Raw genomic sequence first — 19,266 nt, 5'->3', positions numbered from 1 at the left:
ACATTATACTATGAAAATTATTTTCACTCCAAGGACAAGATCAATACATCCTTCTGTGAATATCAGTAAATTTCTCCTATTCCTTGACATATTCATATACTGTAATCCAGTCATTCAAACCAATTGTACCATGGCTTGGGCCACTTGCACAAGCCTTTAAAATACTGCTGTGGAACCACAACACAGCTGTGAAATATTGGATCTGAATGCATGTGTACTAGGTTACTCAACTCCACTTTCTAAAGACCATAATCTTACCCATTCTTCTGAGTTAATGAAGAAATCTCACACCTGTACTTCTCACAAAAACTTTTTGTTCATAACAGTGCCAGTTCACAGCCTGATTTCATAATCAGTAATCTAGTGACACACATCCGTTTACTCATTATCCTGTTCTGAAGAACAATTTTGTCAAGTAACTACTTTAATAGTTTCCTATATTCTGTTGTATAACTGGATTCTATATATACTGGATTGCTGTAAGTAGACCTCTTATCAGTTACTTCTCATTATGTTATAGATGTTCGCAGAAGCCACCAAAGCATCTCAGTATTGACTTCAGGCTTGGAAACCTTTCCAAAAATATTCTGACCTTTCTGTCTGCTTTACATGCTTATAATTTGAGTACAGCCAAATATTACAGACAACAAAACTGGATTATTCTAACCTGTTACAAGGTCGCAGAAACCACCACATTCAAATTAAGTGATATTTTTAGATTACAAAGGCACTGGATAACCCACCATGTATACAGGAAGACTGTGCATCACGTCCTTCACCCTCTTCCTGTCCATTAACCATTAAAAGCTCTTGGATGAATGCGGTACGTCTTAATGCACTTAAAAGAGTTATGAATAAAATGTATACCTGTAATCTGGATGCTAGTTTCAGCTGGATCTTTGAGCTAGTTTCAGTTGGTAAGTAAGTAGTGCAAGCTTTTAAGGGTTAGATGCACTACTCTATACCAATGACTTAATTTAGAACCCCCCGCCTCCCCAAGTGCATTCACCTGTGTCAGTCCAAATTGTGGAGGCAGTTACTGTACAAAGGACAAACCTGTAGTCCACAAATCAACATTTTTTTCACAATTCATAGCCTGGACTGCGAACACATGCCTGTTTTAAGGAAATTAACAGAATTATTCCATTTGCTTACAATTTTTTTTTTAAAGGGCATACGCCATTCATGAAAAGTGCTGGACTGAGTGCATTAGAAACTGATGTTCTCTATTCACAGAACGAGTACATCACAGGCAGTCTAATGTAAAGATTTCCTATACTGGCCTGCCAGAATGTCATCAAACCTTTTCTGGATAGACCACCTTTTAGGGGCAAGGAGATACATCAGTCTCTATGCTGATTCATTCCTTAGCCTTTCTGCTGAGACAATCAGCAATGATACCAATTAATGTCAATTATGGTGATTTTGGGTATGTGGACAACTGTCCATTAAAACTGGATGGAGGCCACCAATTCATTTCACACAAGCTACCACTGCCAACTGCCAACTTCAATCATATTGGAATCAGTTACCTAGAAATGGAAGGCTCTGTATCATTCCCTGAGCCATTCCAGTTCCCCTCAAATATGATTTTAATCTGTCTTCATATTAGGTTTATTCAAATCCCCAATATTGAAGTTGAACTCCTTGAAGACTTGTATAAGAACAATTCCAATGGATACAGTGGTGAATCCACAAGCCATCCCCAAGAAATCTACCACTCCCACGTTACTCCACTCCCTAAAAAGGATGGCTGAGGCCAGCAGGACTAAAGTGGTGAACACAACATAGTAGATGGCACCAAACACAGATGAATCAAAACATTCCAGTGCCTTATTGATATACTTGAACTGAATGATGATGCTACATCCTAACACTGCCAGAAGAACCAGACAGAGATACAGGGCTCTTTGACTTGATGGATTATTGTAAAAGATATCTTGAGCAGCCAGCCCAATGCCTTTTGTGCTGGGCACAGTGAAACTGCCCAACAGCGAGCAAATACTGATGTAAACCATGATATTAGTGGGTCCATGAGCTGGCGCTATCCAGAAGATAAGCAGGAGAAGCATGAGAAGTACTATGCAGAGGTAGCCCACAAACACTGAAAAAACAAAGAAAAAAAAAGGTAATGGCTTGTTAATGGCAAGGTAGAAACTTTTGCCCCAGGAAAATTTATTAGAAATATTTAAAGGCTCAGTCGTGAACCCCTAAACATGGTAACATATAAGGATATGTACACAAAGCTGAGGAACTCTCATCAAATAAAGAACAAAAGCCTTTAAAATTGGTTAGATCGACGTACAACTATGACAGTTGCTGCTCTTACCCTCTTTGTGCAAGTCAAATAAAAATGTATGAATACCAACTGTTTCACACTGTCACTGGATTTAAAGTTTTTTTTAAAGATGACATTATATTCCTATTAAAGTCCCCTGTGAAGAATGGTTGTGATATAACCACATTCATAACTATGACCAAAGTACCTAAGCACTTACTTAAGTCTCATTAAAGTCAATGGGATGACTAGGACACATTTCAATAGTTAATTTTGGTCTGGTTGGACTATTAAATGCACAACAATATTTCCTTTACTAATACTTTTAGGTACACTTTAGGTTTGAGTTTCAGTGAAACTGTAAATATTAAATAGTTCCCAATTTAGCTATTCTGAGAGAAAAAATTAAGTGGCTTAGGCATCCATGAAGCACAGAAAGTATGCCAAACAACTAGCAGGTCAGGAATGGTTTAAAAGCAAGTCAGTCCACTGAATAGCAGAAAAGAAAAGGAACTTCACAACATGTTTTATTGGCACCTTCATACATACCTTCAGTGTGCCAAAGCAAACATCTATTTGAAACACAAGTAATGTATATGTGCACCATTAAGATAGCTTTAAGACCTAATAGAATCTATTTGGCAACAAGAAGTGCAAGGATTTTACCCACAAAGATTCAATTTTTGCCTAGAAACCCTTAAAATGAGCTCATGGAATTACAGTTTTGATTCTTTCCTTAAGAGGAAAGTACATAAAACAACTCTTCATCATTTTAGAAAACATCATTTTAGGTTACAAGTCCAACTTACCGCCAAGTTGGTTTTGTCACTTAAAAAAAGAAAATTTGCAGTTTTTGACTTACCATGCAAATATGCAATGATTTTCATTGTAAGGAAAAACTGAAATGGAGAATTATTTCAAAGCACTAAACACAAAAAAAACCCACCCTACTTTTGGGAAGTTACCATCTTGGCAACTTTATTTCTTCTTTAGATTGGATCCTAGCCCTTGCTATGGCTACTCTGTGCCTCCTTGGTGTCACAAGGCAACTGCAACATCAGTTTAACCAGCTAATAGAGGATTCCACCTGCATGGGAGAATCCTTAGGTGGTGCAGAAGCTACTGTAGCTCCTATACCACTGCTCCCTATGTTCTCAACCGCTTGGCATAGGGGGGCATAACCAGTATGTTTCTATACCCCATTGAGCCCCAGTTTACAGAATGGCGCTTTGTGGCCAGAGGTAGTTGAATACATTAGAGCAGACTAACTTATGCCGATAACTGGCTGGCTCCTGGACAGCACCAGAAACAGGAAACTACAAGCTCAGACAACCCAGAATCAGAACCTTTGAATTTGTTCCTGGCCAGTTTCTAACTCAGGACAGTTTACTGCTTAATCCATGTTTTTTACTGCTTAATTTAGTTTTAATTAATAGCCTCATGACAGATGCTGTCAACAGGTACATTTTCAGAAGTGCCTGAGTCAAAGGAAGTTAGGCTCCTAACTCACCCAGGCCCTTTTTGAAAAAATCATATCTATAATTTCTCCTTTATACACCATGTTGTTGGCACACTCAGGGAATTCTATTACACTGAAGAGGTAGTTTTCATGTACAGAAACCATGATGGTGTGTCTCCTTTATATCGTATTTGCCTAGGAATGCAGAAGCCTTAATACCACTAATGTTGCTGCTTTGGGGAAGCGACTGTTCCCTTCAAATAAGTGTTCCTGGACAATGCTATCATAATTTTGTAAGAGAATGAAGTACCTGGATTTGTAAGCTTCTCTTCAAGCTCAGCCTGAGTCGTTACACTCTCAGATTTTGGGGAATGGATTATGAGAACAACAGACCCAGCACAGCTCAGCAGACATCCCAACTTGCCGAGAATGTTGAGTTTTTCTTTCAGTAAGTAAGAAGCTAAAATGGACCTTTCACAAGGTGGAAAAAAATTAAAATTAATCTAAATTATTCAATCTCTTAACACACATCTCTCAGCTAGGGTATTACTTGCCAGCCCTTTGTTTACTTCCAAAAATAGTCTTCATATAGCCCATTTACATGCTTCAGCCCTGACCCAAGACAGGGGAGGAAGGCAGAAAATAAATGCAGTCTTTAAGTTCATTGAACCCTCAAACTCTTACTTGAGGGCACAAGGGGGCCAGGCCAACTGTGAGGCAGACACCTACCCCACAGCAATCTGGTGGGAGACTACCAATCTATTTCACATGGGCCACAAGCAGTAAAGAGGTAGCAATGATTTTTGGTCACTAACACAACAGGCTGGATTCAAGCAAGTAAATGATCCAAACATACCAAAGACACTGTTTAACTCTGCGTTCAAGGCAAAGGAAGACATGACACCAACCCCAAACATTCTGCAGCCTAAAGTAGATGATCAATGCAGTTCAGATGCATAATTAAGGCTCCATTTTAGTCACAGGTATTTTTAGTAAAAGTCATGAACAGGTCACGGACAGTAAACAAAAATTCACGGCCTGTGACCTGTCTTATCAACTATCCCTTTCTTAACGATTCCCAACATTCTTTTCGCTTTTTGACTGCCGCTGCACATTGAGTTAGTTTTCAGAAAACAATCCACAATGAATCCAAGATCTCTTTCTTGAGTGGTAACAGCTAATATAGACTCCATCATTTTATATGTATAGTTGGGATTATGTTTTCCAGTATGCATTACTTTGCATTTATCAACACAGAATTTTATCTACCATTTTGTTGCCCAGTCACCCAGTTTCAAGAGATCCTCTTGTAGCTCTCCAGTCTGCGTGGGACTTAACTATCTTGGCAAAATTTGAAGACGATACAAAACTAGTCACCTCACTGTTTACCCCTTTTTCCAGATAGTTTATGAATATGTTGAAGGGCACTGGGCCCAGTATAGACCCCGGGGGACACCACTATTTACCTCTCTTCATCCTGAAAACTGACCATTTATCACTACAAACATGTGATGCAATTTTGGTAATCTGTTTCAGTTGTTGATAATAGCTGACATTTAAATACTATTTATCATTCTGGGCAAAGAACGTGTCAACTACGTTTATTACACTTCATTAAAATGTTAGAGGGAAAGCTAATATCCACAAGCACAATGTTTTCCTGATGGAACACCAATGGGTCACAGATTTTATTTAGAATCTATATTTTACTATCAATAATGCAGCATTCAAATAAATGAATACAATTCTTACCCAAATGGAACGCCAAGAGCTCCTAGAGGAGTCACTAACACAGTTGGAACTGCAGTGTAGGCCAAGAAATTTCCGATTTGACCAAGTGCCACTGTTAAGAGAACCACAAAAGAGTATTTTAAATCCCTTAGTAAATAGGAATAATGAAAAGCTACTCAACGCTGGCTCATCACTACTGACCTGACTAGAAGATGAACATTATTGAACTGTTTAGTTCTGCCCATAACTTTTCAGTTATACAAAAACTAAATTTTCCAGCTTTCTGATTATTTAAATCATATTTTTATAAAGGCTGTTTGCAAAAGAGAAGGCACCAAAAGAACATTGTCAATAATTCTGCTCATTAAAGTTCTCTTCAATAATTTTTCATAATTAAGTAGGGAAGAGTCAAGAGACTGAGAATTTGAAACCGTCATGGGTTGCACTCAAATTTCCTGATGTAGGGAGCTCTGAATTTAGGCATCCCATGTTCTATATTAGGAGCTGGCAACCTTCGGCACACGGCCCATCAGGGTAACCCATTGGCGGGCCATGAGATATTTTATGTTGACAGTCCACAGGCACAGTTGCCTGCAGCTCCAGCGGGCGCTGTTCCCGGCCAATGGGAAGTGACGGCCAGCACGTCCTTGCAATAAGACAGCTTTGATATTAGTTATCAATAATGACAAAAACAGACTGAATGTGCAGTACAATATACTAGACAAAACTGGAATTTCAAGTTGTGGCCATTACTAGCACTTAAAATCACATTTTAAGAAACCATGGCTTTCTGCACTCTCCTGTCAAATATCATCATCATCATAGTACTTCTTTATACTTAACTAGTGCTTTACATCTGCAAAGCACTATACAAACATTAATTCATTCACCAAATAAATTCACAGCTCAGTAAAGCTGAGGAACCTCATAAGGAACACTGAGGAAAGAAAAATTTACAAGATGTGGAGTATGGTAGCATTATGCTGACTCAATTCACTGGTGTTTCCTGTGCATGCAATACTGAATCTAGTGAGGTAGCCAGCAGTCAGCCAGCCACATCTGTGAAGCCCAAGAGTTGGTCATGATCTTTTGCATATGGTCTTTACCTAGGACTGGATTATAGTCCCTCTAACCTCTGATCTTTATTGAGCTCTCTCTCTCTCTCGTTTGTGTGCATGTTTTTCCAGCAAGCACATACAGCAGCTCTGGCTTGGAGATATTCAGAGTTGAACGGAAAGACCTTGAATTGAAGAGAGAGTATGCTGGATACACCATATCCTCCCTGGGATTCCCCACTGCTCAGTTGCTCAAATTAAAATTTGCTTTTTCATGGCTCAGATCCCTTGACTTCAATGCTGAGGTGGGTTGTCAGAGCCCTAGCAGCAGGAACATTCTTACCAATACGCAAAGCAAGCAGCTGCTTAGGACACCAGGAAATTTGGGGCACCACATTTCCTGGTGCCCTGCGCAGCTGCGTGCTGCACCAGCCCCTGCTCCAGCTCTTCCCCAGGCCCCCACCCCTCCTCCACCCCAGCCCTGCGTCTTCCCACCCCTTCCCTGCCTCACCCCGCCCCCACTTCCCTGAAGATTGCAGCCAGGCCCAACCCTGCACTCACGGCGTGGTAAGTGGAGCAACCCAGTCCCAGCCTGCTCCACTCCTCTGGCTCCCAGGCTTGGGGACGGGGCGAACCGCTGTGGCATGGTTGGGAGCCAAGGGAGCAGAGCAGGCTGGGGCCGGGTCACTCCACTTCCTGCAGGAAGTGGCCCCCCAGGCCTCCCTGAGGCCTGGGGCCAGCCCCCCCCATTCCACAGAAGCCTGGGGTAGGGCCCCACACAGTCCTCCCTGCTCCCAACCATGGAGGCCTGGGGGGCTGCAAAGGGCACCAAAATAGCTAGGGACGGCCCTGCCTAGTAGCGGTACAAAGAAAAATACGTAAGTATCTCTGAAGTTCTACTCAAGTTATTATTCTTCATTATTTGTATCGTAGTGGCTCCTAGGAGCCCTAGTCACTGAACAAATACAGAACAAAGAGATGATCTCTGCCCCAAAGAGTTTATAATCTAAATTGAATTACCTCCTCAAACAACTCAAGAAAGTCAATAATAATCTTGGACATGTTTCAGTATGCCTAAGCCAACGCCTTTGCTTCCTGAGCAGAAAATGATGAGTCTGTTAGTTTTCTACATATGATTTAAGGAGCAGCACTTTGTGACTGAGGGCTGGTCTTCACTATGGTGCTGCCAGGGATCGATTTAGCGGGTCTAGTGAAGCAGAGCACTCTCCGCTCGACCCCGGTACTCCACCTCTCCAAGAAGTCTCTTCGTAAAAGAATAAATGGACACAAATCAGACTTCAAGAATTATAACATCCAAAAGCCAGTCGGAGAACATTTCAATCTCTCTGGTCACTCGATTACAGACCTAAGAGTGGCTATCCTTCAACAAAAAAAACTTCAAAAACAGATTCCAGCGAGAGACTGCCGAATTGGAATTAATTTGCAAACTGGACACAATTAACTTAGGCTTAATAAAGACTGGGAGTGGATGGGTCATTACACAAAGTAAAACTATTTCCCCATGTTTATTCCCACTGTTCCTCACATGTTCTTGTCAACTGCTGGAAATGCCCCACCTTGATCATCACTAAAAAAGGTTTTCTCTCCCTTCCCCCCCAGCTCTCCTGCTGGTAATAGCTCATCTTAATTGATCACTCTGGTTACAGTGTGTATTATAACACCCATTGTTTCATGTTCTCTGTGTGTGTATATAAATCTCCCCACTATTTTCCACTGAATGCAGCTGAAGTGAGCTATAGCTCATGAAAGCTTATGCTCAAATAAATTTGTTAGTCTCCAACGTGCCACAAGTACTCCTTTTCTTTTTGCAAATACAGACTAACACGGCTGCTACTCTGAAACATCTCCAACAAGAGTAAGGTAAGTCGACTGGAGAGCATCTCCCATTGACGCAGCGCAGTGAAGACACTGCAGTAAGTCGACCTAAGCTACATCAACCCAACTACGTTACTCACACAGTTGGAGTAGCACAACTTAGGGTGATATACCCCCATAGTGAAGACAAGCCCTATGTCCCACTACAGCCAATCTGTAGGGAGGCTCATTTCTGCTTGTAGCTTCTTACGTTGGAAACGGCAGCATCACGTTTAAAATGGTTGACCATCTTCTTGCAGACCACATACAGAGGTCTCATCAAGGCTATTTTTAAAAAAAAAAAAAGTTTCTTTTGCTGGCAAAGCACTCTGAAACATTCACATTGCAAACACTGGGAACACGTGCAACACTTTCAGTGTCATCTTGGAAAACCACGTGTGTTTTCTTGGAAAACTCTCAATAGCAGGGTGCTATTTATTTAGTAGTTCATTTATTGAGAACACTCAGAAAGGCATCTTTTTATAGCTGTTACCACTTGCCTGCTATTAAAAGCCTTGCACTGCAGAACTATCCATTCTTCTATTTATATGGATCCATCTCAGTAGTATTTGAGCTCTTCTTCTTTCAAGTCTGCAGTAATCCTGTGGATTCCACCACCAAAAAACCCACAGGTGATGTTTTTTCTAGGTCTAGATGTTTGCATTGAAATAATGGCTTATTGAACACTGTCACTTGCAAGTGAATTCACTCTTTTGTATCAGGGAACCAAGTTATTTAAATAAACCTTGTGGGAGGCAAACTGATAAGAGTCTCTGATGGTTTTGTTAGTCATCCAAAATCCCAAACCAGCCAATTTCTAATGTATAGGATATTAACCCCTGTAGTTTCCCCAAGGCATTGTGGATATTTACTAGATTCCAAAGAATCCACCCTTCTTTGGGTTCCACAGTTCTCTACCTGGCTCTTGCTGTTTGTGACTGGATCGAAATTCTGAATCCACAACATTCTAGTTCAGTGGTTCTCAACCAGGAGTACACGTACTCCTGGGGATACTCAGAGGTATTCCAGGGGTACATAAACTCATCTACATATTTGCCTAGTTTTACAACAGGCTATATAAAAAGCACTAACAAAATCCGTACAAACTAACATTTCATACGGTGACTTGTTTATACTGCTCTATATACTATTCACTGAAATGCAAGTACAATACTTATATTCCAATTGATTTATTTTATAATTATCTGGTAAAAATGAGAACATAAGCAATTTTTCAGTAATAGTATGCTGTGACACTTTTGTATTTTTAGGTCTGATTTTGTAAGCAAGTCATTTTTAAGTGAGGTGAAATTTGGGGGTACAGAAGACAGATCAGATTCCTGAAAGGGGTACAGTAGTCTGGAAAAGTTGAGAGCCACTGTTCTAGTTAACCCTTTACATGGTACTTTTATAAGCTGCTAGATGCTTAGTTTTGACATGCTAGCTGATGGATGTAGCCAACAAATCATTCTCTTGAGCAATTTTGGCTTCATAAAACTCAGTCAGTTGGCTTAATTAGGATTACGCTGACACATTGAGAAAACCCTCTCTTTTTCTCACTCCTTCTGTCCAGATATTCAAAATGGAGGCCTCAAAAGAAATGAGCAGACAGGCTCATTTTAAATACTACAGAACAGAATTGCTACTGTGCCCAGCTTCCAGTGGTCAGAGCAGAGTAGCAGGGCTGTCGGGGGTCTGATTACAGATTCCCAAATTCCATCCCAACCTAGATTAAAGCAGCATAGGTGGTAATCTGGAGACAGAGGAACCACTTTGCTGGCTTTACACTTGCTGCAGAAGACTTCCCCACACAGAGAGAATCTTCATCAAGGGACCTGGTGGTTTCCACTTCCTTTGTACCACTGGAATTGTGCAAGGGTGAGAATCTGCCTCTGTGGCTAAACAAGGAACACAACTGAAAGTCTAATGACTATTTTTGCAAGTTACATACATTGAAGGAAGCCGCATCACAGCAATTCTAATAGTCCCCAACAGATCAGATCAGATTAGGAGTACAAAGGTAGAATGCCATCTTTCCCACTAACTGAACTGAGAACAGAACATGCTAGCTACTCTGTACCTTTTGTTGTATCTTTTCAATATCACCAATCTATTCAGAGTAATCAGCGAGACTACTTGGGAGAATGAGCGTCACAAAGGTCTGTATTCATCTCATACCCAGTAATGCCCAAGGATTCAGCAGTCTACTTTTTGCAGTAGAGTAACAAAAAGGTACCGTAGCTAGAAATGACGAAATACAAAAGGTAAAAGTTGGCTCAGGGTTTTCTGATCTAAAAATTAACATATAATAAATAAGCCCTTATGTTATGAAATTACAATTTCTTATTTAACTGCCTTTTAAAAAAATTTATCTTACTATCACAATTCCTAGATGCATCACATGTACAGTTATTGCGTGAGTGCTAATAATTTCCATATCGAAGGCTTCTTACTTTTTGGTAGAAAGATAACTCTGTGAAGGCTAATGAGCTGTGCTAAAATCAACACTACAATAGGCTATTTAAAATCCAATCATCTACTCTATTCCATTCTTTACATTATCTTACAACATAAGATACTTACTTGCAATAGTACCAGACCACCATACTATATCTGTTAAATATGAAGTACCTGGAAAAGGCAACATGAGAAAAGAGTGGATGAGTTCTACTGGAAAAAAAATATAATAGAGCAACATTAAAGCTAAGCAATCCTTTTCACACACAGTTGTAAGGACATTAGAAAAAAAAAAAACTATGATGGTAGCTCCAATCTAGCCTAACTAATCCTGGTACACTTTCTCAATGCATCTGATCATTAGAAATTCAATTTTAAATGCTTATGAAATATCCTCAACCTATATTACAGGAAGCCTTGAAATATCCACAAATGTTTCTGAAGATTCTATTCACCATACATGTTAGACCCATTACCAGGAGATGGTGTGATCTTTCAGAAAATCTGGCCTAAGAGACAAAAAGTCATTTCTACAAGCCACTTGGACTGGGACAAATTTAAGACACAGAGAAATCAGAGAGAAGATGTTTGGGTGTGGACTTTTGGCAAGCCCTTAGTCTCCTGTGGCTACGTGATCTAGGCCTTCTCTGGGATGTGAACATGTTACATTTCAAAGACATGGGTGAAAACTCCAGACTGTTCATTAGCTGCCTACCAATCTTGAGATTGTATATTTTCATTATATTATCAGAAATTGTTATGGATTTTCATCAGACAATTGTTATGAATTTTTCATCTCCTATTTTATCGTAGACTTTTAATGTGGAATTTACAAGGGAGCTGTGATATTCTTAAAACTTGACTAAAAGAAAGGCATGATTTTTCAGGACACACTTTACAAATCATGAGTTTTATTTTCCTACTGGAGAATCCTAAAGAAAGTCAATATAAAAAAAGTTATAAAAGTCCAAGGTCCATTACGAGTTGCAATAAGTCCTGGACCAGAGCAAAAAATAGAAAACCATGTAATGTAAGGTCTAACATCATGCAGACCATCAAGGCTAGTCGCCAGGAAAACTCTCAAAGAGAGTAACGTTTGTGTTTATCTGCTGTAGTCTGCAAGGTGTTAGACATTAACATCACTTTATTCTGGTTATTATTTCCTGCCCGTATGCCCACACTTTAGTTCTGTTCTTACTTTAGCAGATGCTCTCTTACGAATTGCTAGAAATTGAACCAATATTGTACTCATCAGCTGAAAGTTCAGAATCCCAAATAGCATAAAGCAATAACCTTTAACTCTAGGGACTCCTTGAATAATGGTTGCTAAAACCACATCAGAATTGAAATGGGAGAAAAAATTATGACAGTAAGCAGTATGATCAGCTTTCGAGTGGGTGTCTAATTTATCAGATTTATTACATTTCTGTTACTGCAAATAAAATAAAAATAGTTGTACAAATTACACAAAATATCAACACTAATAAACTAACTTCACAAAATATTTGTCCCCCTACTGCTGTTTCCTCTCCAAGCACAATTTGATACTATCTCACTGATTCAATTCACTAGTGTAGCAAAAACTTGAAGAGGCAAGTTAAGTACTAGGCTGTCAATTATGGACCTAATGCAAAGCCTACTGAAATCAGTGGAAAGACACTAATGAGCTTTGAATCATGCCCTGTGTTAGTTCTGACTTCCACATTCTAGCTATACTGGCCCAATATATTAAAATGGAGAAAACACTGGCCTAGTAGTATCCTTTAGGATTCCACATCTCATATTTTCACTACTTAATTTTGCTGGGCTTTTGTAGCTCCTTCTTGTACATAGCAATTAGGAAATGCTGTCCTCAGTAGCTTGGCACTCAGATTTTGCCAAGAAAAAACATAATGGAGATACAAGTAACTTTTCAATATATTTTGTGACATTAATGTTATTTTACATATTTGACATTCAACTACCAATACTGAAAAAAAGTTAAATTTTGTGAATTTGACAGTTCAAGACTTTAGCATAATTCTTTAAATGGTTAGGTCCCAGCTACACAGCAAAATAGAAATTTTATTTACTTATGCTGGGGACAACAGTGTTGTACCTAAGTTACTCCCAAAATGTGTTTGTGGTATAAATATCACTTATGTATGAAAACAAACAAAACAAAACACAAACAACCCAACAAAAATTATAACTTTCTTTAGGGGGAAAAAACTTGTGTTTACAAAGCATACACCTGGGGGAATTCTGCACCACTGCACATGTGTAGAATTCATGTCCCCCAGAGATTTCTTTGCTTCCCCACATAAAAATGACTTTCTGACAGAGAAGAAAAGGAAAGCTGCAGAGCAGTCAGACACCACTTCCTAGCAGTGCAGGTACATTTTTTTCAGGCACCTGGAGCAGCCAGCGGAGAGATAAATCACAGCAGGGCTGGGGATACCCCAGCCAGTGGCTCCTACCCTGAGCCAGGATCAGCTGCTAGTCCTGGCTGGGCTAGAGGCAGGAGAGGGTGTGACTTCCTCCTCCCCTGCAAGGAGTGGCTGGGGCTGTGTCAGACCCAACCCAGAAACCTGCTCCAGCTGCAGGAAGCTCAGCATCCTCCCCTGCTTCCTGCCCCCATTGCTCCTCAGCTACGGGGAAGGGGTCACTGTACAGGGAGCTGCTCCCCCATCCGCCCAACTCCCATGCATATGGACCTCCCATACCTAGATACCCCTGCCAAGTCTCATCCCATATGCCCGTATTCCCCCTAGCCTTCCATACGCGAACCCCACCCCCCTGAATCTCAACCCCTGCATCTGGAGCCCCCTGCATCCAGATCCCCAACTCTGCACTCAGACCACCACCACTGAGCTCCCTGCACTCAAACCCCCACCCTGACAAGCCCCACTCCCCTGCACCCCCACATCCAGACCCTCACACCACTGACCCTATTAGCTGCACTCAGACCCCCCCCCCACCAAGTCCCACTTTCCCAGCACCCAGATGCCCCTTCTGAGACCCCACACCCAGGCCACTTCGCTGAGCTCCAACCGCCTTCACCTGGAAGACCCTGCAGTCACATTACCCCTGCCCCTGGAACCCGCCCCGTCCCCCCGGCAAGCCTCTGTGCATCCAGATCCCCCCACACCTAGACTCTCCACTGAGCTGCCTGCACCCAGATTGTCCCACACAGAGTCCTCTCACCCCACATTGAGCCGTTCCGTACTTGGATCCTGCCTGGTTGAGCCTTCCTGTCCCACACCTGTTGTGCCTGGTGCAGAGGGGCAGGACGCCAGGATGTTTCTGGGGCATACCCAGGCCTTGTGCTGTGTCAGGGTCGGGTGCAGTCTCACCACTGAGTCCATGTCCCGGGGTTGAAGAGGCTGCAGTGTGATCTCCCACCTTCGTACAGCCAATAGCCTGTGCTCCCCACTGGCACGCTGGAGCCTCTGCATTTATTTATTGACAAATAAAACGTGCAGAATTTTAAAATATTGGGTGCAGATTTTTTGGCACAGAATGCCCTCAGGAGTAAAAACAGCAGCATGTACAGGGGCTTAAAATGCTGCAGTTGTGGAAAATGCAAAATAAACTTGTTGGATCATGCTGTCAGCTGGTAGTAATGCAGTTGAAAGTTGTTTGTTATACATGAAAGAGTCCATGACGAACACATTAGACACAGCATGATCTTGAAATGTGAGCTGGTCCTAGACCAGCAATATAAAAAAATTCTGGAGGTCATATCTAATATGTTCTGGTAATTTGAATAGATATTCCACAAGAGCTCCCTACATATATATACACAAATACAAAAAGAATGACTGCTGCAAGCAACATGTAACTGATTACAGTGCAACCCAGAGTCTATGAGTTTCCTCTTGAAATCATTCCAAAAGCAAGGATTTGGGGGGGGAGGGGGAGACAAATTTTGCTATTTCTCACAGATTAAATTCAAAGCATAAAAACTCTGTTAGCAAAATAATATCATGCTTTAGAAAACTGACTTCAGAACACACAAAAAATGACAAATTGTGAATTTGTAACAATCATGTTGATTTGTCAGAAACATTTAAGTGGGCAGTACAGTGAGCTATTGCTCTACATTTTTACTTCAGGAATCCAACTTCACATTAAGGCTTACAGTTATATAATAAAGAAAAACTTTTGGTGGTTTTATAATACTTAGTGGGCATTTCTCCATAAAACAAGATTGCCAATTATGCTGAATTATGTGGTTATGTGTCCTTAGGAGAGAACCAGAACAAAGAGGGGGTACAAATAAAGTTAGCTGGAAGTTGAAACTAGACAAATTAAGAATGGAAATAAGGCATAAATTTTAATGGTGAGAGTAATTAACCATTAGAACAATGCATCAAGGGTCCTGGTGGGTTCTCCCTTACTGACAATTTTTAATTCTAGATGGTATATTTTCTAAAAGATCTGCTGTAGGAATTATTTTAGGGACATTTTATGGCCTGTGTTACACAGAAGGTCAGACTAGATGATCACATGGTCCCTTCTGGTCTTGGAATCTATGAAAGAACAAAACGGAGATGCATTGGTACAACTTTATGGAAAGAGTTTTTACATCTTTCTCTAGCTAGTAACAGAACTCTCTTATCAAACGTACATGAAATATTGCAAAATAATTATTTGTTTTTAAATCAGATGATCAGTGGTGCTGCAGTATTTCACAAAGTAGAAAAACATTGATGACTATGCCTAACTCCTCTTGAGTGTTTCAGTTTGACTTCACATCTGGATTTTGTTATTATTTATTTCTTGCTATTCACGCCAACCATTGGCCTCTGATATAAAAATATTTTAACTTTATGGGTGAACATTGAAACCAACTCATCATGTGACTATCCACAATCAGAGAAGTTTCACGTGCTGTATTTTACAATCAAGTTTGCTCAGGCAGCAGGACTGAATAAATTTCGTAACTGGACTGGAAGCGGGTTCAAATAAAGAATGTCAGATGCCTAACTGCATGCATTTTTTCCATATAGAGTACCTACTCCATCCACCCTAATTGCTCCTAAAGGAAAAGCATGAAAGCCCATGCTGGTGCTTTATGCTTGAATAGCTGATATGGGACGGCTACAAGTTGGGTGAAAAACCTCAGGAATTTAATGTCCAGGTGACAGTTAAAGTCCTGACAGAGAGGGATGGGTTCCCAAATTATTTTCAGTAAAAGGTTGGGGGTTTATATTTCTTCCCCTATCTAGGGTCAAAAGGTGGGTGAGGTACTGCAATATGTTTTATTGAAAAAAGAAAAGGAGTACTTGTGGCACCTTAGAGACTAAAATTTATTTGAGCATAAGCTTTCATGAGCTACAGCTCACTTCATCGGATGCATCCGATGAAGTGAGCTGTAGCTCACGAAAGCTTATGCTCAAATAAATTCGTTAGTCTCTAAGGTGCCACAAGTACTCCTTTTCTTTTTGCGAATACAGACTAACACGGTTGTTACTCTGAAACATGTTTTATTGAAAGAGACAAGCTTTCGAGCCACACAGAACTCTTCTTCAGGTCTGGGAAATGTACTCCCAGAGCAGCACAGCTAAATATGGTGGAATGGACTGTTTAGCATAAGTAATCAGCACATATTCTAAGGGACCATTCAAGATAGAGTCCATGAGAACCAATAGGTCAGTTATAGAGCAATTGCTTTGTGAAAAGTGTTCATCCTAAGGTCATAGGGTGTTTTTGTTTATCATTTTCCTGTGCAAATTCATTTGAGAGCATAGGGATTGTCTGGTTTCACCAACACAGTTATTAGGGCATTTAGTGCACAGGATGTACTATACCATGTTGTGATATACCATGGTTCTTGAAAGGTGTGTTGTGGGGGAGGGTTAATCATTGAAGCAGTGGAGTTATGTCTTCACAAAGCAATCACTCTACAGCAGACCTATCAGTCTTCATCATCAAAGGAAACCTACACAACACATTCAAAAGATGAGCCTGGGAGCTTTAATTCAAAACTCTTCTAGACACTAAAAATCACAGACTGAAGAGAGACACTGGATTTATGGCTTGTTACAAAAGTCTGTAACCCACTAAGCCCCTCTTTTTGTCTTATGACTGCAGAGCTGTTAAGGGTCCACTCTCCTTTAAAACATGTGCTAACTACTTATGCTAAACAATCTGTTCCACTTGCATTTAGCCATAGGAGTACCTTTCCAGACTGAAGAAGAGCTTTATAGGGCTCAAAAACTTGTCTCTCTCACTAACAGAAGTTGGTCCAGTAAAAGATATTACCTCACCCATCTTGTCTCTCTAATATCCAAAGAGCAACAGGACTACAACTACGCTGCATGTAACAATAGAACTTACCTAGAGTCCACAGATTTGTTTTTGACAGACTAGAAAAGAACCCAAACTTCTCTATCTGGATAGAAGCCTGTTTTCTTCCTCTCCCACACCATTCCCATGATTTTACTATCCTTCTCTAGGTACAGTATAGCCAAATTACTCGGCCGATCCACTGGGCCCTTTCCTTTCCCTTTTTAGCCAGTGGCCAGCAATAATTCAGATCATAGGACCGGCGCGCCAACCAATTTCTTTTCTTTTTTTTTTTTTTTTTTTTAAAGTTTCTTACTGATTCATTGGAACCATCAGATTAAGACAAACGCAGAGACAAGGAAAATGGGCAGGGAAGGTTGAAGGGAAATAACATGAAGGTCAAGGACTATGGTGAAGAGTTTAAGTAACAGGGAAGCCAGATCTGTTCTGCAGTAGCCACACCGGCTGAACCCGTCTTGCTCTCCGCTCTAAAGCAGTGCGGCAGCACTGGACGGAGCGTCGCGTCGCGTCGCGTCCCGTCCCCCACATGCACTGAGCACCTCAGCCCGCCCCACAAGCTATTTGAAGGGGCTGAGGGCCTCCCCCCCACAGATTATCTGGAGAGAAGGAGCAGAAAAGGCCCCCTCCCTTGGGCGGGGGAGACGCTCTAGAAAGGGGAAATGCATGAGGCTGCAAGGGCTACCGTGCGCGTCGGGGGGGGGGGGGGCTACCAGCCGGGCAGGGGCTGACCGTCACCCCGGGCTGTGAGGGAGACATCCGGGAAGGGGGTGGGAATCGCAGCAGGGTGCCGCGGGGGAGGGGGGGGGATGCAAAACGTTAAGGCGGGGGCTGGCTTTTTCGGGGGGGGGAGGGGGAGATCAGCGGGGTGCCGGGCGGCGCCGCAGCCCCCGTACCTCGTCCTCTCGCCCTCACGATCCCTTTCTTCTGCAGCACGAAGGTGGAACCGTTCACCAGGCTGGAGACCACGGCCACGCTCAAGCCCACGGAGACGGCGGCGGGGCCGGGGCTCTGCGCGGCCCCTTCCGCCCCCGCGGCTGCACCCACCGGCATCCTCACGCCCGGCAGCACCGCAACGCTCGCGTCCCTCCCGCCGGCCCGGAACCGGCCGCACCAGCCACGGCTCTGCGGGACCCGCCCCGAGCCGCGCCGGCCCCCACTGCCGCGGGGCGGAGCTCAGGGGCCTCTGGCAGCCGAGCCGCCGCCGCAGTCGCTGCCGCGCCTCACGCCCTCTCCCTTCCCCCGAGGCAGCGGGGCCGGCGCCGGGTAGCCGCTCTCCCCGAGGCGGCGGCCGCCCACGCGCTCGGACCCTGGCGCCGCACTGCGCCGCGGCCCCACGGCGGGGGTAGCATTATGACATCACGCTCGCAGCCCATGGTTATGTCATGGCGTCACACAGCACTGGAATGTGGCGCGGCGTCAGCACGTCATGGTGCGGTGCGGCCGCCGAACCTCGTGACCGAGCCGGGTGCTGGAGCCACTCCTGTGGGTGCCAGAGAGCAGCTACGCCGGGAAGCTCTGTGGGTCTGGAAGAAGAGCGCTGTGTAGCTGCAGAATTTGTTCTTTTTCACCACCCGAGGTTGGTCCAGTATCAAATATTACCTCGCCCACCTTGTGTCTTTATATCCTGGGACCACCACAGCTACAACACTGTCCTCAAGAAAGCTGCATCTATACTCTGAGGTTGGTGTCAATCGCCTTAGCACCTGAACACTACTCCCCTGTTCAAAAAAGACAGTGTGTGCCTCTCCTCCTTCACAGAAGGTTGGCATAAAATGCTTGGCTAGAATTAAGGATGTTAAAGTTTTGTTTGCACACTGTAATTTTGAGGCCAGTGTAATGACACATTGATGCACCCAGGAACAGTATCCCCGATACTGTCACGGCTAACCTGGTGGCTGAACTTTGTGACTTTGTCCTGACCCATAACTATTTCACATTTGGGGACAATGTATACCTTCAAATCAGCGGCACTGCGATGGGTACCCGCATGGCCCCACAGTATGCCAACATTTTTATGGCTGACTTAGAACAATGCTTCCTCAGCTCTCGTCCCCTAATGCCCCTACTCTACTTGCGCTACATTGATGACATCTTCATCATCTGGACCCATGGAAAAG

General features: G+C 42.5%; 1 protein-coding gene across 5 annotated transcripts; it reads right to left on the bottom strand.

Moving 5' to 3' along the window:
- NIPA1 (NIPA magnesium transporter 1) lies at nt 1-18,416 on the bottom strand. Of its 5 annotated transcripts, none has more exons than XM_043494109.1 (6): nt 18,043-18,181; nt 14,042-15,369; nt 10,982-11,029; nt 5,490-5,580; nt 4,048-4,208; nt 1-2,104 (listed from the first exon to the last, which is right to left on the bottom strand). In XM_043494109.1, the coding sequence occupies exons 2-6, from the start codon at nt 14,046-14,048 to the stop codon at nt 1,593-1,595; spliced, it is 819 nt and encodes a 272-aa protein (XP_043350044.1). In that variant the 5' UTR covers nt 14,049-15,369; nt 18,043-18,181; the 3' UTR covers nt 1-1,592. The 5 variants fall into 5 exon arrangements, with proteins under 5 accessions (XP_043350044.1, XP_043349907.1, XP_043349949.1 ...); XM_043493972.1 differs by having other exon boundaries at nt 14,064-15,369; XM_043494014.1 differs by having other exon boundaries at nt 14,100-15,369.
- Between the last annotated feature and the right edge of the window lie 850 nt (nt 18,417-19,266).

This window comes from Dermochelys coriacea, chromosome 1 (genome assembly GCF_009764565.3).
Source record: "Dermochelys coriacea isolate rDerCor1 chromosome 1, rDerCor1.pri.v4, whole genome shotgun sequence".
In the NCBI taxonomy this organism is placed as follows: domain Eukaryota; kingdom Metazoa; phylum Chordata; order Testudines; family Dermochelyidae; genus Dermochelys; species Dermochelys coriacea.
This window is presented reverse-complemented; position numbering and strand designations above follow the sequence as displayed.